The sequence below is a fragment of the Callithrix jacchus genome, chromosome 8 (genome assembly GCF_049354715.1).
Source record: "Callithrix jacchus isolate 240 chromosome 8, calJac240_pri, whole genome shotgun sequence".
Classification (NCBI taxonomy): Eukaryota; Metazoa; Chordata; class Mammalia; order Primates; family Cebidae; genus Callithrix; species Callithrix jacchus.
In genome coordinates this window covers 128,811,056-128,833,791 of record NC_133509.1, presented here as the reverse complement: position 1 = coordinate 128,833,791, position 22,736 = coordinate 128,811,056, and the positions used below count along the sequence as shown (strand labels likewise).

At 56.2% G+C, this 22,736-nt stretch overlaps 1 protein-coding gene and 1 long non-coding RNA gene across 2 annotated transcripts; one reads left to right on the top strand and one right to left on the bottom strand.

The window, feature by feature from the left end:
- Positions 1-251: 251 nt before the first annotated feature.
- Positions 252-13,925, bottom strand: CCDC197 (coiled-coil domain containing 197). The gene is given in 8 exon segments (XM_035261360.3): positions 252-966; positions 4,883-4,999; positions 7,816-7,953; positions 9,800-9,825; positions 9,828-9,977; positions 11,598-11,680; positions 13,022-13,176; positions 13,619-13,925. Coding segments are annotated over 8 exon segments (897 nt in total). The 5' UTR covers positions 13,643-13,925; the 3' UTR covers positions 252-762.
- Positions 13,926-14,023: 98 nt separating this feature from the next.
- On the top strand, positions 14,024-22,460 carry LOC108593656 (uncharacterized). Its single transcript, XR_004730102.3, has 5 exons — positions 14,024-14,424; positions 18,180-18,341; positions 20,123-20,218; positions 21,287-21,426; positions 21,987-22,460. It is a non-coding gene; the product is annotated as an uncharacterized LOC108593656 (long non-coding RNA).
- The last annotated feature ends 276 nt before the right edge of the window (positions 22,461-22,736 follow it).

The window sequence follows — 22,736 nt, the reverse complement described above, 5'->3', positions numbered from 1 at the left end:
CACGTGGCGATTTTTTTATTTTTTATAGAGCTAGGATGTCCTCACATTGTACAAGCTGGTCTGGAACTCCTGGGCTCAAGTGATTCTCCTGCCTCTGCCTCCCAAAGTGCTTGGGATTCCAGGCATGAGCCACTGTGTCCAGCACTCTCTCCCAATTTTACAGGTAGAAAAACCAGCCCAGAGAGGGGCCTTGCCTTGCTAAGGGCTCCCTGAGAGTACCATCCATCCCAGGCAGCTTAGATACCTGCAGGATGGGCAGGAGATACCAACTTGGTGCTCAACTTCCAAAAACCAGTGATGAGATGCTCCCTCCTTCCGCGCCCCCATTAGCTCTGCAGTCTGCTGTGGGCAAGGTGAACTCCCATGGATCCCATGGCCCTGGTGGGTCTTTATAGAGCTCCTGTGACTGGGACATTCCCAGCAGCCAAGCATCTGTCCAAAGCTCCTGTCTCAGGCGCCCACCATGAAAGTGAGATGCAGCCCTGGCTTACAGGTGGGGAGTCTTCAGCCCTGGGCCTTCCTGCCCCCAACTCAGGAACCTGCCTCTCTCTCCCCAATCCCAGGCAGGCCTCACCTGGATCCCTGCCAATTCCCCAGGATGGGGAGCAGCACTCCCAACCCCAGATGGGTCCAGGACCCTGCCCACCCCCTCAGGGCCCCCAGACTCTCTCCCACTGGCTTGGAGGTGTCGGTGGCAAGAAAAGGAGGCCAGGCAGGTAAGGAGAGGTCGTGATGCCTCGGGGCTGGCAAGGTGCAGGCCGGTCAGTGCAGGCTAGAGCACTCTGAAGTACGAGGGCTGGAAAAGGGGGTCCTGGAGGTAGAAACCTGACTCTTTGGACGTTTCCTGAAGGGTCTGGGGTGTCTTCTGAGCTCCCGGTCCCTGAAGCTGTCCCATGACCAGCACACTCTGGGTTCCACGAGCAGTTCGATCACTCTCACAGTCTCCATTTTGTTCAACATGAACTCCTGGGAGGAAAAATAAATCTCTCTCACCTGACAGTGTTTTGGCCTCTGGACGCCACTTCCCAGGGACCAAAGCATCATCCAAGGTTGACCTACTTCTCTTTTAACTCTCACAAGAGCCCTGCAAAGGATGTGGCATCAGTGCCACTGGACAAATGAGCAAACTGAGGCTCAGAGAGGTTAAGTGACTTGTCTGATGTGGCACAGCCAGGAGTGACAGAGCTAGATGACTAGGAGTCCAGATCCTGGTGTGACTTCCTGAATGTGGTTGCCTGCCTCTTCTCACTGCCTCCTTCAAGAAGCCCACCCTGACTGTCCCCGGCCTCCATCTCTGAAGGGTATTCATTTCTTAAGGACCAGATGAGCCTCCATCTCCTGTTACCCAGCAGAATGCTGGGGGACTCCATTAGTATTGGCTGAGTGACTGACAGGTGTCAATCCGGAGCCCAGTCCGATCGTTCCTTGGGACCCTGTGATATCACCGCATAATTCCTTCCTTTTCCTTGGGAAGAAGATGAAATTAATACACTGTGACTATTTAAACAAATGTGTCCTTACTCAGAAATCTCATTTTCTCTTTGCAATATGAGTAAGTTACAAGCTGTATATAACTGGGGATGCCAATTACACAGACTTCAACTGAATGGTGCCCACTGAGTTGTGCCATGCAGCAGCCTCGATGCCGCCCTCCATGGTAGCCCTCCACAAACCTCAATGGGAGGTTCCTGGAGAAGCCCTTCTTAGCTGAGCCACGGGCTTGCTCACTGCCTACTGCTCACTGGACACTGGGGAAGAGACCTGCCCCTCAGTGTTCCTGGGGAGCTAAGAATCCTGTGTTTGGTCATCTGCACTGAACCTGCGTCAAATGAGGTAAGCAAGTTCTGATTAGGATGAAGTCAGTGCTAGAGGTGGCAGATGGGAGAGTATGGAAAGGACGGGTCTTTGATGGTGCTGCTGAGCCCAGGATCACACCATGCCTGAAACCCACCCAGGCACCAAACTTCCACCCGTGATACAAGATGTGCCCTGGTAGAGGAGCCAAATGACCTCAGAAAAGAACAAATTTGGAGGACTCACACTTCTCAATTTCAGTATTTACTACAAAGCCATGGTAATCAAGACAGTGTGGTACTGGCATAAAAACAGGCATAGAGATGAATGGAATAGAATCAAGAATCCAGGAATAAACTTCTGTATTATAGTCAGTTGATTTTTGACAAGGGTACTGAGAACATTCAAAAAGGAAAAATAAGACTTTCTAAACAAATGGTATCAGGACAACTAGATAGCCTCATGCAAAATAATGAAATCAGACCCCTACCTTACATCATATTCAAAAATTAACTAAAAATCAATAACAGACCAGTAGAGCAAAACCCATAAACTTCTCACAAGAAGACATAGGTATAAATCTTCATGACCTTGGATTAGGCAATGGCTTTTTAGACATGACACCTAAAGGACAAGTACATACACATACACAAAGTAAAACTATTGGATTCTTGGCCAGGCGCAGTGGCTCACACCTGGAATCCTAGCACTTTGGAGGCCGAGGTGGGTGGATCACCTGAGGTCAGGAGTTCGAGACCAGCCTGACCAACATGGTGAAACCCTGTCTCTACCAAAAAATTCAAAGATTAGCCAGGTGTGGTGGTGCGTGCCTGCAGTCCCAGCTACCGGGGAGGCTGTGAGGAGAATCGCTCAAACCCAGGAGGCGGAAGTTGCAGTGAGCTGAGCTGAGATGGCACCACTGCACTCCAGCCTGGCAACAGAGTGAGGCCCTGTCTTAAGCAAACCAACAAAGAAATTGGATTTCATCAAAATTCAAAACTTCTGTGCTGCAAAGGACACCATCAAGGAGTAAAACATGCAAGACAGGAGAAAATCTTTGCAATTATGTACTGACTAAGGGACCTGTATCCAGAATGCAAAAAGAATTCTTACAACTCAATTAATAAAAGACAAATAGGCTGGGCGTGGTGGCTCACGCCTGTAATCTCAGCACTTTGGAAGGCCTAGCCGGGCAGATCACCTGAGGTCAGGAGTTCGAGACCAGCCTGGCCAACATGGTAAAACCCTGTTTCTAATAAAAATAGAAAAATTAGCCGGGTGTGGCGGTGCATGCCTACAGTCCCAGCTACTCAGGAGGCTGAGGCAGGAGAATCGCTTGAACCCAAGAGGTGGAGGTGCCACTGCACCCTAGTCTGGGCGACAAAGTGAGATTCTGTCTCATACACACACACAAAAGACAAATAACAGAATGTTTTAAATGGGCAAAGTATTTGAATAGACATTTCTCCAAAGGAGAGATACACATGGCCAATAAGCACATGAAAAGATTCTCAAAATCTTTAGTCATCAGAGAAATGCAGATCTAAACCACAATGAGATGGCACTTCACACCCATTAGGAGGGCTAAATTAGAAAAGATTGACAACAGGAAATGTTGGCAAGGATTCGGAGACACTGCAACCCTCATACACTGATCATGGGGGTGATAAAATGGTGCAGCCACTTTGGAAGAGTTTGACGTTTCCTTGAATGTTACACATAGAGTTAACAGATGACCCAGAATTGCACTCCTGGGTGTGTACCAAAGAGAACTGAAAGCATATCTCTGCATAAAACTTTGTACACAAATGTTCGTAGCAGCAATATTTATAATACCTAAAAATTGGAAACCATCCAGATGCCTGTCAACTGATGAATGGATAAACAGAAGGTCTATCCGTACAAATATGCCCATACCGTGGAATATTCAGCCGTAAGAAACACTGATTCGTGCTATGACATGGATGAACCTTGAAAGAATTAGGCTCGATGAAAGCAGCCAGACGCAAAATATCTTTTTGGGGGTGATGAAACGTTCTGGAATTAGAGAGGGGTAATTGCTGCGTGATTCTGACTATGCTGAAAACACTGAAGTCATCGTTTTAAGGAGCAAATTTGATGGCGTGTGAATTCTATCTCAATAAAGTTATTATTTTAAAAAGACAGGCTCTGTTGTCAAAGCCAGTCTGATCACATTCTCTGTGACTGCAGTAACAGCATCCTGACTGTTGGGGGCGATGAGGAGAGATGCTCAGTAGACTTGCAGTGTGAAGTTTAAGGTGAGGACTCTGTGTAAGAGGCTCCTTCAGTTACTGAAATGCCTGCTGCCAGCGTGCTTATATGCGTTAAGTGTGTCATCATACTTGTATGCATCCTCTTGCATGCCAGTTGATGCTTATGTGCTTGTTTGCAGGTGTGTCTGTGTATGTCTCATGTGTGTCATTGGTGTGCAAAAAGCACGCGTGGATGTTGATGAGTGTACTCTGTGTGTGTGTGTGTGTGTGAGATGTGTCAGAGTGGAGCTACACACAAAGACCAGGTGGGGCCAGGCGTGGTGGCTCACGCCTGTAATCCCAACACTTTTGGAGGCCGAGGTGGGAAGATCACAAGGTCAGGATCAAGACCATCCTGACCAGCATAGTGAAACCCCATCTCTACTAAAAAAAAAAAAAAAAAAAAAAAATACAAAAAAAATTAGCCAGGCTTGCGCCTGTAGTCCCAGCTAATCGGGAGGCTGAGGCAGGAGACTTGCTTGAACCTGGGAGGGAGGGACTGCAGTGAGCCAAGAACACGCCACTGCACTCCAGCCTGGGTGACAGAGTGAGACTCCATCTCAAAAAAAAAAAAAAGACCGGGGGGAAGTTCCTCTATGCACCCTCTACACTGGCCCTTCACCTAGTGGGTGCTCAAGTTTGTTGAGAGACTAATAGAGATCTTAGGACCTTGCTGCACCAGGCACCTACGTAGTTATGGAAAGGCTGATGGGAGGCTAAACACAAATGCAGCTTGAGCTAAGGAGCAGGACTGGCTCAAGTTGCAGGTCTGCCTGGGGCAGTCAGGAGCCTCGAGGCCAACCGTCTATCCTTACCTTAATCAGATCGAGCTTCGAGAAGAGACTCATGCTCTTGGGCACGCCGTGGGCAGAAGGGCAGCACTGCTGGGCCATGTTGTTGATGGTCATTTGCGTGTGGCTGAGCAGCTGATCCTGCAGGAAAGAGGAAGAGGAGGTGGCGGCTCAGGCTCTCTCCCAGCATCCCCCGCCCCTGCCCCTGGCTCACTCCAGCCAGCAAAGTGTCCTGGACAGAGCTGGACACTGGGAGCGTCCTTCTCATCCTGGCCTGTATTCCTCTCCTGGGGGCCTTGGTTGACTTCCTCCCCACCTCGGAGCCTGAGTGTCCTCCCCTGTAAAGAGGGAGGTTGGACTAACTCCTTTCATAAGGGCCTCCTGGCTGGAGCCATCTGGGGTCCATGCCTGGTTAGAAGTAGAGGACTGGGAAAGGGCATGGAGTGGGGCCCCGGGCTTCCAACCTCCAGCGTCCTTGTCTGCTACAGCAGCTTAGAGAGAAAGACCTAGAAGGGCCTCTGTAGACTGTGACCCACCCAGCTCCCTAAGCCCCTTGGCTTGGCTGGAGGTCAGCCAAGCTGACAGCCCCCAGCCCTCTGTCTTCCAAACTCAAATCCCTCGAGGCCCATCAGTCTGGGCCTGAGCAGGTCTCACACCCACCCCATGACCTCATATCCTGTGCAGGGAGGGTGTGCCCAGCACAGCCCCGTGCCCCAGCCACGGTTCCTAGTGTCCTCCCGCAGTCCCTGAGGCCAGAAGAACACAGACCGCTGCCTCCATTTATGGTCCAGGGGGGACCACACTCCCACACACTCCTAAGGCCAGTAAGGGGCAGTGCGGGAGCCGAATTCCCGAATTCCTGGAATTCGTGGCCACGGACTTTGGCCATGACTTGTTCCTTCTGAGCCTCATTTTTCTCATTTTTAAAATAAATGTGGGTAAAGTTCACCAGTGTTTAGGAGCACCCACTCCAGGTCAAGCTCTGTGCTAAGCACTGCCTGGAATGATCGGAGAGACACCAGGTTACTGAAGACAGTGCATAATAACCACTCACTTAAACGCTGCTGTTTTATTATTAACCACAAACATTATACAAGGCCCAGGTGCTCAACACAACACCAAGCTCTGGGACTGGGCCGGTGGATCCCGGCTCTCAGTAGAGCTCGGTCCGAAATATCTGTGGCCTCAGTTTTCCCACCTGTAAAGCGACATCTGACCCCTCCAAGAGAGGCCCCTCAAAAGCAAGCTGTCACCAAGGAGAAGTAAGTGCTATGGGTCTCTCTGTGTGTGTCTCTGTGTCTCTATGTGTGTCTCTGTGTGTGCCTGTGTGTGTGTGTCTGTGTGTCTGTGTATGTGTTTGCATGCCTGTGTCTGTGTGTCTATGTGTCTGGCTGTGTCTGTGTTTGCGTGTGTGTCTGGCTGTGTCTGTCTCTGTGTATTTGTGTGTATTTTTGTCTGACCATGTCTGTCTGTCTTTATGTTTGGTTCTGTCTGTGTATCTATGTGTCTGGTTGTGTCTGTGTGTGTCTATGTATCTGTTTATCTATGTGTTTGGCTGTGTATGTGTGTGTGTGTGTGTGTCTGTGTGTGTGTGTGTCTGTGTGTATATGTGTCTGTGTGTGTGTGTTTGCATATATCTGTGTGTCTGGCTCTGTGTGTGTGTGTCTGTGTGTATACGTGTCTGTGTGTGTGTGTTTGCATATATCTGTGTGTCTGGCTCTGTGTGTGTGTGTCTGTGTGTATACGTATCTGTGTGTGTGTGTTTGCATATATCTGTGTGTCTGGTTGTGTATCTGTGTGTATATGTGTCTGTGTGTGTGTGTTTGCATATATCTGTGTGTCTGGCTCTGTGTGTGTGTGTCTGTGTGTATACGTATCTGTGTGTGTGTTTGCATATATCTGTGTGTCTGGCTCTGTGTGTGTGTGTCTGTGTGTATACGTATCTGTGTGTGTGTGTTTGCATATATCTGTGTGTCTGGTTGTGTGTCTGTGTGTATATGTGTCTGTGTGTGTGTGTTTGCATATATCTGTGTGTCTGGCTCTGTGTGTGTGTGTCTGTGTGTATACGTATCTGTGTGTGTGTGTTTGCATATATCTGTGTGTCTGGCTCTGTGTGTGTGTGTCTGTGTGTATACGTATCTGTGTGTGTGTGTTTGCATATATCTGTGTGTCTGGCTCTGTGTGTGTGTGTCTGTGTGTATACGTGTCTGTGTGTGTGTGTTTGCATATATCTGTGTGTCTGGCTCTGTGTGTGTGTGTCTGTGTGTATACGTATCTGTGTGTGTGTGTTTGCATATATCTGTGTGTCTGGCTGTGTGTCTGTGTGTATATGTGTCTGTGTGTGTGTGTTTGCATATATCTGTGTGTCTGGCTCTGTGTGTGTGTGTCTGTGTGTATACGTATCTGTGTGTGTGTGTTTGCATATATCTGTGTGTCTGGCTCTGTGTGTGTGTGTCTGTGTGTATACGTGTCTGTGTGTGTGTGTTTGCATATATCTGTGTGTCTGGCTCTGTGTGTGTGTTTGTGTGTATACGTATCTGTGTGTGTGTGTTTGCATATATCTGTGTGTCTGGCTGTGTGTCTGTGTGTATATGTGTCTGTGTGTGTGTGTTTGCATATATCTGTGTGTCTGGCTCTGTGTGTGTGTGTCTGTGTGTATATGTATCTGTGTGTATGTGTTTGCATATATCTGTGTGTCTGGCTGTGTGTCTGTGTATATATGTGTCTGTGCGTGTGTGTTTGCATATATCTGTGTGTCTGGCTCTGTGTGTGTGTGTCTGTGTGTATATGTGTCTGTGTGAGTTGGGAGTAATAATGACCACTGACTTACATGCCATTGTTTTTATATGGCGTTTAAGTGAGTGGTTATTATCACTCCCAACACACACAGATGGAGGCTATCAGCCTCCCCTACTCTGCCTCTAGCCCCACCCCCAGGGCTGAAAGACTGAACTCACATTATAGCTGCTACTGGTGTGTGTGTGTGTGTCAAAGTCAGTGTCTTTCTGGTAGGTGACACCACGCTTCAGCTGCCACCACTGCTCCTGCTTGCGGTGACACTTCTTCTGCAGCTGACACAGCGGGATCTTGAGGCTCTGGGACAGAGAGAATGGATCATTTTGGCACAACAAACCCTCCAGGGCATGCGTCCAGGTCCGAGTCCCTGGGGTGGTCTGTGCAATGACAGGATAGGAAGAAGGAATACTTCTGGGTGGCTGGGGCCATTCAAGGCACAAGAGATGCAGAAAAGGGCATGTCCAGGCTGCTGGAGTTTACCTGAGCCCTAGTTCCTGATGGTTTGATAAAGGAAGTTCCACTACACAAGCTCTCTTGCCTGCCACTGTGTAAGATGTGCCTCTGCTCCTCCTTCACCTTCCACCATGATTGTGCAGCCACCCCAGCCATGTGGAACTGTCAGTCCATTAAACCTCTTTTTCTTTATTTTTTATTTTATTTTTATTTTTTGGAGACAGAGTCTCACTCTTTTTGCCCAGGCTGGAGTGCAGTGGCATGATCTTGGCTCACTGAGACCTCTGCCTCCCAGGTTCAAGTGATTCTCCTGCCTTAACCTCCCAATTAGCTGGGATTATAGGCATGCACCACCAGGCCTGGCTAATTTTTGTATTTTTAGTAGAGACAGGGTTTCACCATGTTGGCCAGGCTGGTCTTAAACTCCTGACCTCAAGTGATCTGCCTGCCGCAGCCTCCCAAAGTACTGAGATTACAGGTGTGAGCCACCATGCCCAGCCCTCTTTTTCTTTATAAATTGGCAAGTCTGAGGTATTTCTTTATTAGCAGCATGAGAAGGAACTAATACATGCCCCTAGCCGGGCCCTGTGGGATAGGAATTTGAAAGATACAGAACAGGCCAAGTGTGGTCGTGCACACCTGTAATCAATCCCAGCTGCTCTGGAAGCAGAGGCAGGAGAATCGCTTGAGGCTGGAAGGTGGAAGCTACAGTGAGCTGAGATCATGCCACTGCACTCCAGCTTGGGTGACAGAGTGAAACCCTGTCTCAAAAAAAAAGAAAGAAAAAGAAAAGAAAACAGGACATACCCGGTGGTATGTGGCCCTGCTTCTCTGAGGCTTACTTTCCTCCCCTTGAAAATGGGAGGAATAGCATGGCTGGACTTGCCTTTCCCTAGTCCCAGCCCTGGGAATAGCAGCATCTACCTGGAGGTGCTGGTGTGAGATTTAAGTGAGAAAAAGCACATGAAGTGCTTCCTGCAGTGCCCAGCCCATGAATGAATCCCATTCTCCAAAAAAAAAACAGTACAAAGTGGTGCAGGCTTGCAGCGCTGCCACTAGGGGGCAGGTGCTCTCTCTCCAAACACCAAGCAGCAGCCCTTTGCAGTGCACCAACCAGCAGGTCATCCTTCCTCTGGGATCCCCAAGTCCCCGGTCCCAGTGGCAGCAGGAATCTTCATGATGTCACACCTTCGTCAGAGCAGGCTGTTCCACCTGGTGTGCCCACTCCTCCCAGCGGAAGTCCTATTTATGATGAGCTCACCACGAAGGAAGGGGGGGGAAATGATGTATCTGGCACTGACTTTGACGCGGTTTGTGTGTGGTGCCTTGCAAGGACCCTAGAAGCTAGGGTGTGTTGCTTCCATTTGACAGATGCAGAAACTGAGGCTTAGAGAGGGTACAAACTAGTCACACAGCTAGCTGGTGGCTGAGCTGGGCGCTGAACCCGAATCCGTCTGCATTCAGGACACATGGCTTTTCCACCAGGCAGAACAACTTTTAGGCACAAGCTGAGCCTCAGGCAGCAGAGGGGAGAGGAAGGGGATACGGAAGGTGGCTCAGGAGCCACACCCTACCCAGGGCCCCTCAGCATTGTGCCATTGCTCCCTCCAGGCCTTCCCCAGGGGTGCTCAAGAAAGGGGGCCCCACGCTCCCAGCTCCCTGGGCCACGGGGAATGGAACAGCAGCTGTTACCGGCATGAGAGCCCTGTGGTTCTCTCTAGCGACTCCAGGTTCCGGTGGATGGCCTGGCTCATCTGGGAGAAGGCGTCGAGGCGCATCTGCATGTCTTGGCTGGCTGCGAAGAGCTTTCTGTAGTGCTTCACCATGGCCTCCACCAGCCCCAACTCCAGCTCCTCCCATCCGGTGCAGCCTGCAGAGACAGCGCCATGGGGATGGGTGGGTGCCCCTGCACTGCCATGCCAACAAGCCGGCCAGGAATTCTGGCTGGGGCTGCCAAGTTGAGAGGTGCCGGACGGTCCATGCCAGGCTGACCACAAGACAGTAGGACGGTCCCGAAACTCTCCAGGCTTGCCATCCACCCTGCTACCGCCTCCCTGCCACCACCACTTCAAGGGACTCCTCAACCTTGGAAAGTTCAGCCAGAGACTGAGACATGGACTCCGGACCGAGACCACCCACGAGGCCTCGAGTCGTTGCTGCTTGGGGGAGCCTGAGAAGTGGACACGAATTGTTCCTGTCCCTCGAGAGCAAGTGCCAAGTCCCGGTGGTTCTGCATTTTGGATGGGTTGAACAGGGCGGAACTGCTGAATTAGGAAGGTCCCAAACCACAAGCCTCACTGGGTGCTGGGGCTGCCACAAGTCCACGCTTCCCCATGAGAGGTCACTGCCTCCATGAAGCCTTCCCTGACCTCCAGGGCAGAGTTTTTGGAGTTTCTGTAGCTCCTCTCATTCTAGCACTTACTTAGTACAGTGGCTATGAAGTCAGACAGACCAGAGACGAGCCCAGCGCCACCACGTCCTGACTGGGTAACCTGGGCAAGTTCCTTACCCTCTCTGAGCCTGAGTAACACAGACCTGCAAAGCTCATAGGAGGGGTAAAAAAGATGTACTAAAAAGCTTAGCATAGCGCATGTGTTTAGTAAGTGGTAATAATTATTTGATTATTATTGATGGTGTTGAAATAATAATGATAACAATAAATATGTATGACTCCCCTTCCCTCTTCTCTTTTTCGAGAGAGAGTTTCGCTGTTGTTGCCCAGGCTGGAGTGCAATGGCACAATCTTGGCTCACAACTCACCACAACCTCCGCCTCCCGGGTTCAAGCAATTTTCCTGCCTTAACCTCCTGAGTAGCTGGGATTACAGGCACACGCCACCACGCCTGGCTAATTTTGTATTTTAAGTAGAGGTGGGGTTTCTCTGTGTTGTTCAGGCTGATCCTGAACTCCTGACCTCAAGTGATCTGCCCACTTCGGCCTCCCAAAGTGCTGGGATTACAGGTGTGAGCCACTGTGCCCGGCCTCCCCTTCCCTTTTTTAAGAGTTTCCAGTACTCATAAAACAACACACAAAAACTCATCTCAGATGTCCTTATACTCTTAGTTAATACCAGTTACAGCGAAACAAAAACACAAACTAAAGATAAGCAAAACAATAATAATAATAATGGCCAGGGTTGACCAGGTACTAGCTAAATGCTGGGCCCTGTGCTATGCTTGTAAAGGATGACCTCCTCTAGTCCACATACGATTGCTGTTCCCATTGTACAGATAAGAAAGTCAAGGCCTGGAGAACTTGCCAGAGGCCACACTGTCAGTGACAGTGGAGCCGGGGTTGGAACCAAGCAGTGTGACTCGGCTGCCTGTGCCCTTCTTCCCCACTGTGGGGTTGACCTTTGTGCATTCCCATGCCATAGATGAGCAGCTCAGGGCTCCATGAGGCCACACGCCGGCCACATGCCGCATCGCAGTCCTGCAGCCAGGAGGCAGCTGTGGAGGGAAGGGGCTTTCCGAGGAAGCTGTGTACCCACCCTCGGGGATTTTCTCAAGGACCTTAATCAGGTAGTCTTCAAAAAGCTTGTGCTTCTCGACCTCTCTCTTGAGCTTCTTCTGCCTGTACAGCCAGATGCACGAACATGGGCTGGAGGCTCCCAGGTATCACAGGACCCCCACGAATGAAACTGGACACTCCCTGTGATCTCCTGTTTGAACCTGCACTGGGCTGGCCACATATCATGTTATCAGCTGGCCATGGACTTAGGAGTCTCTCCACCTTCATTTCACTGCTGAGCAAACTGAGCTATAAACAGTTCAAATAAATGCCCGTGGCAGCATCTCCCTGGCAGCAAAGAAGGCGCCGGGGGAGAATAAAGGCCAAGTCTTTCTGGCCAGAGTCTACGGTGCCTCCCCTGGAGGCTGTGCAGGTGCCTCCCATCTCGTGAGATAGGCCAGCCCTTCCTAGCTGGTGACGTGGGGGCCAGGTGCTTCACCTCTCTGTGCCTGGGGTGCCATCTACAGCAGGGGTGAAGTGAGCTGCTGGCCAGGGTCATGTGTGGGGCGCCCAGTGCCTTGGGAGCACTCTGTCAGAGGCAAGGCCCACACCAACCCCCGGAGGGGAGACGGCCATGTGCCTTCTATACATGGCCATGCCTGGCCATGACTCTTTGAGGAATCCCATAGCAAGTCCCCAGCAGGTCACCTGCTCTGGACCCAGAGGTCAGCAGTTAAGGGCAGAGACCAGAGTGGGCTTGGCCTGGCCAGCTGGCCGAGCTCCCGACCCATTTTCTGATCGTGCAGCAGGGGCTGTGCCAGGGGTCTCTGAGTGGCCCAGGGGAAGCCACTCTGCCTCCCTGGCCTCCCCTGGTCATCCCTATAGTTCTGAAAAGTGCAGGACAATATCATCCCCTTCCCACAGAAACCACGTGGCACCTGTGAGCCATGATGGCGCTAAACCCAATTGGGATCAGGAAGCTCTTCAAATCTGTTGGAAGAGTTGGCCCTTTTCTTCATAAAACTTTGCACAGACACATCCTTTTGCAACTAATTCAGGTTTCTGTGTGCAGCCTGAAATGTCATCTCTCCTACCTCCCATCCCCGTGGGATGAGGACCCAGGGTCCCCTCTGAGAGTCAAGGCGGCAACCTCATAGACTGACTTAGAGGGGCCGAGTTGACAGGTGCAGCCAATGGTCACCCAGTCCTCCTTCCTGATGTAGAGGCTCAGCCTGCAGAGGGCACAGGTCTGGCCCAAGATCTGAGGCTAAAGGGCAGCAGCCACACCTCTCTCTCCCACCATAGCTGTGGCCATTTGCCTCCTGCCTGCCCATTTGCTTCCAGGCCATACTTCCCTCCTCATCCACCCCTGTCCTGGCCTCCTCTGGGAATGTTTGCTCAGTCTAGCCACTTAGCCCACTGGGGAGGCACTGGGGCTGGGACTGGGGCTGGGACAACACGTACTTAGCCTGGAGCTGGTGGAGTTCCTGCCACAGCTCTTGAAGGTCCCCTTCTCTGTCACCAGGATTGTTTGGGCCAGCTCTCTGGCCTGTGTCCGTGACCACCCCAAGCCATGTAGAAGGGCAGGAGCCACGTGAGCCAGGCAGGAGGAAGACAGACTGAAATGGGACAGTCACAGCCACAACTTCCTCTTTGGATCCTTGGAGGCTGGGGCTCACACCCCTACCTCACAGAAAAGGAAACAGAGGCTCAGAGAGGGGCTGTGACCAGCTGGAGGTCAGCTGGCAGAACTGGATTAAGTCCACAGCCCAAGGTCTTTGGGCTGCATCCCCAGCTCTGGAGATGTTAAAGGTGCCATTCTGCAGGGGCCTTGTTTTCCTTTCAGCCCGATAACTGGTACAGCCCCATCACCCCCTAGTCTTCAGTTCCTGGCCACCTGGATGCCTGGGAACTTTCAGCAAGTGCTGGCTTCCAACAAATTCTGGAAGGAGTCATAGGGTCAGAGCCAGAGCTGGTTCAGAAAGCAGCCTGCTTAGGGAGGAGGCAGCTTCATCATCATCTCTGCCCACCCACCCCCCATCCATGCATTTATTCACTAACCAACATCACACGCTCTGAGCTCATACAGTGCTTACAGAGCTACAGTGGAGACTGAGCAGAGACGCTTTGAACAAAGCTCATGATCAAGCTAGGAAGATGGTCTAGTTGCAAGTAGCTTCAACACAGCCTTGCAAACAGCTCCTGGGCCACTCGTCCAAGGCTGGCCTGCAAGCATAACTCTCATTGGTCAACTGCTGAGCCAGCCCAGTGCGTTGGGGAGGGAAGGTGAGGGGCTACAAGGTCAGCCTTTCTAACCCCAAGCATCAAATGTGGGTAGACAGGCACTGGGGGAGGAAGGGGCGTAGCTGACTCACACTCACCTCCAGGAGCACAAAGCCACAGCCAGGCTGTGACATCACAATGCTGGCTTCTGTCCTCATCATGTGTCCATTGCAGGACCCACCTGTGGGTGGAGGGCCAGATTCTCCATGATCCTAAACCCTCCCACCCCCACCTCCCAGTTCCATTCCCAAGAAGAAGGGGAGAAAGGGCATTGGCAACCCCCGGAAGACCTGGGCTCTTTTTGTCCTTCTAGCAAGGCTGGTCTGCTTTATGGGCTGCCCAGATCCCATTGGCCTGTCCCGGGACTCTCCCTTGATCCCATCCCCCACCTGATTTTGGTGGCTGGAGCTCAGGCATTTCCCCTTCGGCCTCCAAAGGCTCAGGCCCACCTATGGCTCAGGACTAGTCCTGGCTCAGTGCAAGGGGTGGGAACAAGCTGAAGGACCCATGTCTGGGAACCGCCCCTGCCTACGCCTTGGCCCTGAACTTCCTGTTGGAGCTACTGGACCTGTGCCACCAGGAAGGTGGGGTGGGGAGGGCTGGGCCTCATGCCCACCCTACCACCGCACCCCCACCCCCACCCCCACCACACGCACCAGCCTGCTGGCTGGCCTGGCCTTCCCCCTGGAAGGCTTCCAGTGGCTTAGGGCTTGGCCACCTGAGATGGCTCCTGGGAAGCCACAGCTGAGTGTGGGCTCCACTGGGAGGAACCCTGCTAGAGCGGAAGGTCCCCAGCGAGGGTGAAGGAGGCAGGAGCCAAGAAAGGGCCTGAGCTGGGGCTGGGGCCGAGAATGAGGGAGAGGCTGGGGCCTACTGGGGGGCAGAGCAAGGGCTGGGGGTTCAGGTCTATGGCTGGAGTGAGAGCAAAGCTGGGGCAAGATCTGGATCAAAGCCTAGAGCTGGGGCAGGGTCGGGGCTGGGCTGGGGCTAGGGTCGGGGCTCGGCTGGGGCTAGGGTCGGGGCTCGGCTGGGGCAGGGTCGGGGCTGGGCTGGGGCTTGGGTCGGGGCTCGGCTGGGGCAGGGTCGGGACTGGGCTGGGAGCAGGGTCGGGGCTGGGCTGGGGCTTGGGGTGGGGCAGGGTTGGGCAGGGTTGGGCTGGGGCAGGGGCTGGGCTGGGGCAGGGTCGGGGCTGGGGCAGGGGCGGGACTGGGCTGGGCTGGAGCAGGGTCGGGGCTGGGCTGGAGGTAGGGTCGGGGCTGGGCTGGGGCAGGGTCGGGGCAGGGCTGGGGCTTGGGGTGGGGCAGGGTCGGGGCTGGGCTGGGGCTTGGGGTGGGGCAGGGTTGGGGCAGGGCTGGGCTGGGGCTGGGTGGGGACTGGGCTGGGGGCAGGGTCAGGGCTGGGCTGGTGCAGGGTGGGGGCTGGGCTGGGGCTTGGGGTAGGGCAGGGTTGGGGCAGGGCTGGGCTGGGGCTTGGGCTGGGGCAGGGTCGGGGCTGGGCTCGGGCTGGGGTGGGGCAGGGTCGGGGCAGGGCTGGGCTGGGGCAGGGTCGGGGCTGGGCTGGGGGGCAGGGTCGGGGCTGGGCTGGGGGGCAGGGTCTGGGCTGGGCTGGGGCAGGATCGTGGCTGGGCTGGGGGCAGGGTCCGGGCTGGGCTGGGGCAGGATCGTGGCTGGGCTGGGGGCAGGGTCCGGGCTGGGCTGGGGCTTGGGGTGGGGCATGGTTGGGGCGGGGCTGGGCTGGGGCAGGGTGGGGACTGGGCTGGGGACAGGGTCGGGGCTGGGTGGGGCTGGGCTGGAGCAGGGTCGGGGCTGGGCTGGGACGGGGCTGGGCTGGGGCAGGGTCGGGGCTGGGCTGGGGGCAGGGTCGGGGCTGGGCTGGGGCAGGGTCAGGCTGGGCTGGGGCTTGGGGTGGGGCTTGGCTGGGGCGGGGCTGGGGTGGGGCAGGGTTGGGGAGGGGCTGGGCTGGGGCAGGGTTGGGGCGGGGCTGGGCTGGGTCTTGGGGTGGGGCTGGGCTGGGGCTTGGGTCGGGGCTTGGCTGTGGCTTGGGGTGGGGCATGGTTGGGGCGGGGCTGGGCTGGGGGCAGGGTCGGGGCTAGGCTGTGGCTTGGGGTGGGGCATGGTTGGGGCGGGGCTGGGCTGGGGCAGGGTGGGGACTGGGCTGGGGGCAGGGTCGGCGCTGGGCTGGGGCTTGGGGTGGGGCAGGGTTGGGGCAAGGCTGGGCTGGGGCAGGGTTGGGGCTGGGCTGGGGGCAGGGTCGGGGCTGGGCTGGGTCTTGGGTCGGGGCTGGACTGGGGCAGGGTCGGGGCTGGGCTGGGGCATGGTCGAGGCTGGGCTGGGCGCAGGGTCGGGGCTGGGCTGGGGCAGTGTCGGGTTGGGCTGGGGGCAGGGTCAGGGCTGGTCTGGGGCTTGGGGTGGGGCAGGGCTGGGGCGGGGCTGGGCTGGGGGCAGGGTCGGGGCTGGGCTGGGGGCAGGGTCGGGGCTGGGCTGGGGCTTGGGGTGGGGCTGGGTGGGGGCGGGGCTGGGCTGGGGGCAGGGTCGGGGCTGGGCTGGGGGCAGGGTCGGCGCTGGGCTGGGGCTTGGGGTGGGGCAGGGTTGGGGCAAGGCTGGGCTGGGGCAGGGTCGGGGCTGGGCTGGGGCTTGGGGTGGGGCAGGGTTGGGGCGGGGCTGGGCTGGAGCTGGGTCGCGGCTGGGCTCGGGGTAGGGTCGGGGCTGGACTGGGGCAGGGTCGGGGCTGGGCTGGGGCATGGTCGAGGCTGGGCTAGGCGCAGGGTCGGGGCTGGGCTGGGGCAGTGTCGGGTTGGGCTGGGGGCAGGGTCAGGGCTGGTCTGGGGCTTGGGGGGGGGCAGGGATGGGGCGGGGCTGGGCTGGGGGCAGGGTCGGGGCTGGGCTGGGGCTTGGGGTGGGGCAGGGTAGGGGCGGGGCTGGCCTGGGGGCAGGGTCGGGGCTGGGCTGGGGCTTGGGGTGGGGCAGGGTTGGGGCAAGGCTGGGCTGGGGCAGGGTCGGGGCTGGGCTGGGGCAGGGTCGAGGCTGGGCTGGGGCAGTGTCGGGTTGGGCTGGGGGCAGGGTCGGGGCTGGGCTGGGGCTTGGGGTGGGGCAGGGTTGGGGCGGGGCTGGGCTGGAGCTGGGTCGCGGCTGGGCTCGGGGTAGGGTCGGGGCTGGGCTGGGGCAGGGTCGGGGCTGGGCTGGGGCTTGGCGTGGGGCTTGGCTGGGGCGGGGCTGGGGTGGGGCAGGGTTGGGGCGGGGCTGGGCTGGGGCTTGGGGTGGGGCTTGGCTGGGGCGGGGCTGGGGTGGGGCAGGGTTGGGGAGGGGCTGGGCTGGGGCTTGGGGTGGGGCTTGGCTCGGGGCAGGGTCGGGGCTGGGCTGGGGGCAGGGTCGTGGCTGGGCTGGGGGCAGGGTCCGGGCTGGGCTGGGGCAGGGTCGTGGCTTGGCTGGGGGCAGGGTCCGGGCTGGGCTGGGGCAGGGTCGTGGCTTGACTGGGGGCAGGGTCGGGGCTGGGCTGGGGGCAGGGTCTGGCTGGGCTGGGGCAGGGTCGTGGCTTGGCTGGGGGCAGGGTCCGGGCTGGGCTGGGGGCAGGGTCCGGGCTGGGCTGGGGCAGGGTCGTGGCTGGACTGGGGGCAGGGTCGGGGCTGGGCTGGGGGAAGGGTCCGGGCTGGGCTGGGGGCTGGGTCCGGGCTGTGCTGGGGGCAGGGTCGGGGCTGTGCTGGGGCAGGGTCGGGGCTGGACTGGGGGCAAGGTCGGGGCTGGGCTGCGGGCAGGGTCGGAGCTGGGCTGGGGCTTGGGGTGGGGCTGGGTTGGGGCGGGGCTGGGCTGGGGCAGGGTCGGGGCTGGGCTGGGGCTTGGGGTGGGGCAGGTTGGGGCGGGGCTGGGCTGGGGCAGGGTCGGGGCTGGGCTGGGGGCAGGGTCGGGGCTGGGCTGGGGCTTGGGGTGGGGCATGGTTGGGGCGGGGCTGGGCTGGGGGCAGGGTCGGCGCTGGGCTGGGGCTTGGGGTGGGGCAGGGTTGGGGCAAGGCTGGGCTGGGGCAGGGTCGGGGCTGGGCTGGGGGGCAGGGTCGGGGCTGGGCTGGGGCTTGGGTCGGGGCTGGGCTGGGGCAGGGTCGGGGCTGGGCTGGGGGCAGGGTCGGGGCTGGTCTGGGGCTTGGGCTGGGGGCAGGGTCGGGGCTGGGCTGGGGCTTGGGGTGGGGCAGGGTTGGGGCGGGGCTGGGCTGGGGCAGGGTCCGGGCTGGGCTGGGGCAGGGTCCGGGCCGGGGTTGGGCTGGGGCAGGGTCAGGGCTGGGCTGGGGCTTGGGTCTGGGCTAGGAGAAGGAGCAGGGGTTTGAGCTCACCCCACTCTTGACCCCTCACCAGAAGGCAGTGGGATCAGCCTCTGGCAGCCCAGGAGTCCCTGACTGATGCCCAGGGCTGCCTCTCCATGGTCCTAGAGCCCTGGCTTGTGTGCTGAGCACCGACTGAGAATGAAGATGCAGGGTCCTGCCTTGGGCCTCAGACACAGGAGGGAGGTGGATGCAGGTATGGGGGGTGTGGGGGGTGTGGACACAGAGGGAGAGGAGCTCAGGGGCTAGGGTTGCCCAGAGAAGGGGTCAGCCTGGTCTGAAGAGAGGTGGGGGAGTCCCCCAGAGTTGGCAGTGTCGGAAGTGTTTCATGAGGGTAAGAGTGAGAGGAGAAGGTGGGAAGGGCATTCTGGCAGAAGGAACAGAAGGAGCAGAAGGGGTAAAGGTTCGGAGGTGCCGAATAGCTTGCACAGCCTGTGTGAAGCCTTCAAAGCAGAAGGGGGCAATCAGAGTGGTTTGGACCATGGCTGGTGAAGCTGCTGGCGGGAGCCAAAGGGTATCAGTCAGCAGCAGAGGCTGCCCGGGCTAGTCTGGGCAGGGGGGGATGCATGGGAGGCTGGAGGGAGGCATGGAAACAAGAAAAGCTGAAAATCCAGGCTCAGAGAGGACAGGGGCCCAGGGCAGCCCTGGAGATTCACGGGCAGGAATCAGGGAGGCGCCCCCAGAACGAATCCCCCCCAACCCGTTTTCATTGTCCTCTCCATTCTCAAGAATCAGAGTGGGCGCCCAATTGGCTGAGCCTGGGCCATGTGCCCACCCCTTGGCTTGACTGACAGTCGTGTGCTAAGAGCCTGCAGTGGGGCCCGGAAGTTTCCGGGGAATCAGGGGAAGTTTCCTGGGGCTGTTTCCGGGGAATCAGGATAGCTGAGCAACAGAACCCACAGGTGCTCCTCCGCAGAGGCTCAGGGACAACTGGCTGAGGAGACTCAGGGACAACTGGGCTGCATCCCCAGCTCTGGAGAGGTTGAGGGTGCCATTCTCTAGGGGCCTTGTTTTCCTCGCAGCCCCATAACTGGTACAACCCCATCACCCCAAGTCTTCAGTTTCCAGCCACCAAGATGCCTGGGAACTTTCAACAAGTGCTGGCTTCCAAGAAATTCTGGAGGGAGTCACAGGGTCAGAGCTGGAGCTGGTTCAGAAAGCAGCCTGCTTAGGGAGGAGACAGCTTCATCATCATCTCTGCCCACTCAGACATGGTCAGAGCATTTCTGGGCATGCTCTCTGGCTCAGAGTGGGGGTGAGGCGGGTGGCCTGGCAGCGGGAGGGACCCATGTTTGTGAGTCTATGCAGGGGGTCATTTCATCTTCATGACACACCCACGACGTCAAAGCTGTTATTTCATGGAGGGCAAAACTGAGGCCCAGAGAGGTTAAGTAACTTGCCCAAAGTCTCATTGTTAGAAGATACTTTAGATATTAATCAAAGAAGCCAAGATCCAGAACCATCTGGGAGGCTGAGTTGTTAGGACCTTGAAACCGATTGATAGGGGGTCCCACAGGCTGTGATATGCAACGGGAGGCTGTTCTTGGGGAAGAGTTTGCTAGCACCTCTGGGTATGGGACCTTCATCTGGGACAGGCAGACCACTGGCCCTCTCCTGGCCAGAAGCAGATGCTTCTCATCCCTTCCCATGCTCAAAAATTCCAGGACTTTACTTCCTGGAAGTTCAAGGCTCTAAACAGCTTGACTCCATATAGCCACAGGTAAGGGAGGGAAGGTAGGTTTGGAGTGGGGATGGTGGCACTATTTGCTTTCCAGTGACAATTTTCATTTTTGGCCTGAAGTGTCCCCTAGGTGCCAAGAGAGCTCACAGACAAGGCTGGAAGAGGCTGCAGCTCCTAGGGAGGCATCTCCCACCGAGGCCCCTAAAGAGTGACTGTCACAAGTGCCAGGGACAGAGTCCTATCACAGACTTGCCACTGCCTGGCTCTTTACCAGGAATATCTTGTCTCATTTTCAGAACAGTCCTCTGAGGTGGTGGTAGCATGGCTCATTTTTTCAGACGAGAAAGAAAACTGAGTCTAAGGGACGAAGTCAAGTACACGGTTAATACAAGGTAACAGGGCTGGCTACATAGTTTGTGGGGCTCAGTACAAAATGAAAATGCTGGGCTCGTTGTACAAAAGTTATTAAGAATTTTAAGATGCAATAGCAGAAGATAAAGCTGAATGTGGACTCTTGTGGGTACAGACCCTGCACAGCCGCATACGTCCCACACGGGGATTTGGACCCAGGACCAGGGATTCCAGACCTAGTTATTCTCCATCGCGCTCCTTCCAAACCCACAGGCCTGCCTCAGACTTCACCGCCCTGGTTCTTTCTCTTCTTCCTCCACCTTCCCCAGCCTCACCCAACCAGCAGACCCCACCCTTCCCTAATTAGGGGAAGACTCAGGCACTTACATGGAGGTGAAAGGAACTTAAGAAGAAATGACCAAGGCAGAGAGACAGCAGCTGCCAAGATTACAAGCGGTGATGGGCCCAGGCCTCCCGCCTCCTAGAGTAGCCTCTACCCGCTGGGTCTTGGGCAGGAGAAATCCAAGGCAAGGCTGTCTGTTACAGACAGCTGGGAATCTTGGGAGCTGGGAGCCTGCTTCAAGGACAGAGCTGCAATTCCATGGCAGTAGAACCCCCGTTTTCAAAAACCTTAACAAGGACTCCTGGGGCTGTAATCTGCCCCCAGGCTTGGGTCACCAGGCACAACGGAAGGAAGGGCCTGATCAGGCCTTCTGCAGATTCACCCCATCTGGTCTGCAGCCCCAAATGCCCCCAAACAGGGCCAAGGTCAGCCCTTCCTCAGCCACCGACGCTCAGGATGCAGAGTGGGGCCGTGGGTGTGGGGCCAGGCAGGGCTACCAGCTGTGTGGCCTCAGGAAAAGCACTGACCCCTCTGAGGTTGTTTCCTGAAAGGCAAAGTGTGGGTAATGTAGCAGCACCTAGGGATTAAATGAGATAATCCACGTAGAGCACTTAGCATCTTCTCCTTTTTGTAGAATTAACCCATATGTCCGTAGGAGAAAGTCTAGAAGGATATGAATGAAACTTTTATGTCTTAAGGGCAGAGAAAAGGGGAAACTTTTCAACTATCAGAACTCTCTATGAGAGTATCTGTTCTGATTCTTTAGGAAAGCAAGCAGCCCGGAGCCAGCACATCCTAGGGATTCCATGGGTGTTAGTTTTGTTTTCTGCCTGTCTCTTCTCTCTTCCTCCAGAGGATCAAAGAGGCCTGATCCCATAACACAAAAGCGCAGGAGCTTCCACAGAGGTTTGCTGGGGTTGGCGGCAAAGGTGGCTCTGGTGGGATGGGGTGAGAGGGTGCAAGGAAGACAAACTTGGCCTGTTGATTTTACCAGAATTTTGCCAACACCTGGCATGACTCGGCTCCACCCTCACTCACTGAGACAGAATCTCAGTGGGCTCCCTCTGTCACCTCCCTCCATTTCTGGCACAAGAAGAGGCAAACCCAGGGCATCCCGGGCCCAGGAAGCTGTACTGTGGCCCCGCCCCCTCTGAGGCCCCCAGCCTGGCCCAGCACCCACTTCCTTGTGCCCCTAGCCTCATTCCTGCTCTGCACCAGGAAAGGCTCCAAGTCCCAGAGCTGGGAGTCACCCAAGCAGGTCCTAGGACACTGTGAGGTGATCTCCAGCTCAGTTCTCCCAAGACAGGACCTTCCTGTGGGGGAGGACAGAGGCTCTGGCCATGGTCCCAGGGGCCACAGTGGAGGGCTGAGCTTTCCCAAGAAAAGGTATGAAAAGGGGCTGCTCTGGCCAGAGGGAGCCAGGGTGGAGGGGCAGCCAGAGCATCAACTGTTTTCTCTTGTCCCAGAGCCATCACATTCCCAGGAAGAATCACTGAGGTGTGGGGCACAGAATGAGTTTAGGGACCCTGCAGGCCTGCGTTCAAGTCATGCCCCTCCGTGCCACCTTGTCATCTCTGGCTATGAACCTCGTGGTGCAGGATGGCCCAGCAAGGCTGTTGACTTTGCCTCCAAAATCTCTGGAATCTCTACACTTCTCTTCACTGGCCACGCTTGTCCCATCTGGAGTAAGCACCGGCCTCCCCTGTTGCTCTCGCTGCTCCTGTCCCCTGTAGGACACTCTCCACCTGGCAGCCAGAGAGAGCTCGTCTTAAAGAGAAAACCAGATCTCCCCATTTCCCTTCCAAAACCAGTGATATTCGGGTCAATGGTGAACGTTCAGGGAGAAAAACCAAGATTGGTGGCATTTGTCAATTTCTGTCAATCCTCCTGCCATGGCTGATTTCAAGCTACTGGCAATTAAACCACCTGCTTGCAACATGCCTGAAGACTTAACCGTGGTTCTTATGAGCTGGTGTGAGCTGGCTGCAGCACATCACTGCTCTAAAAAATGACAGATGAAATTCACACCCTGGCTGATGTGGCTCCAAATGCTCTGGCTCCCCGCTTGCCCATTCCTCTCACAGTGGCTTTTCTGTTCTGCTTCCCGGTCGCAGGGCCTTTGAACCTGTGGTTCCCTCGGCCTGGAGCACGAGTCTCCAAGCTCTTCACAGTACTCTCTCCCTCTGGCCTTCCAGATCCTAGCTCAGAACCCACCT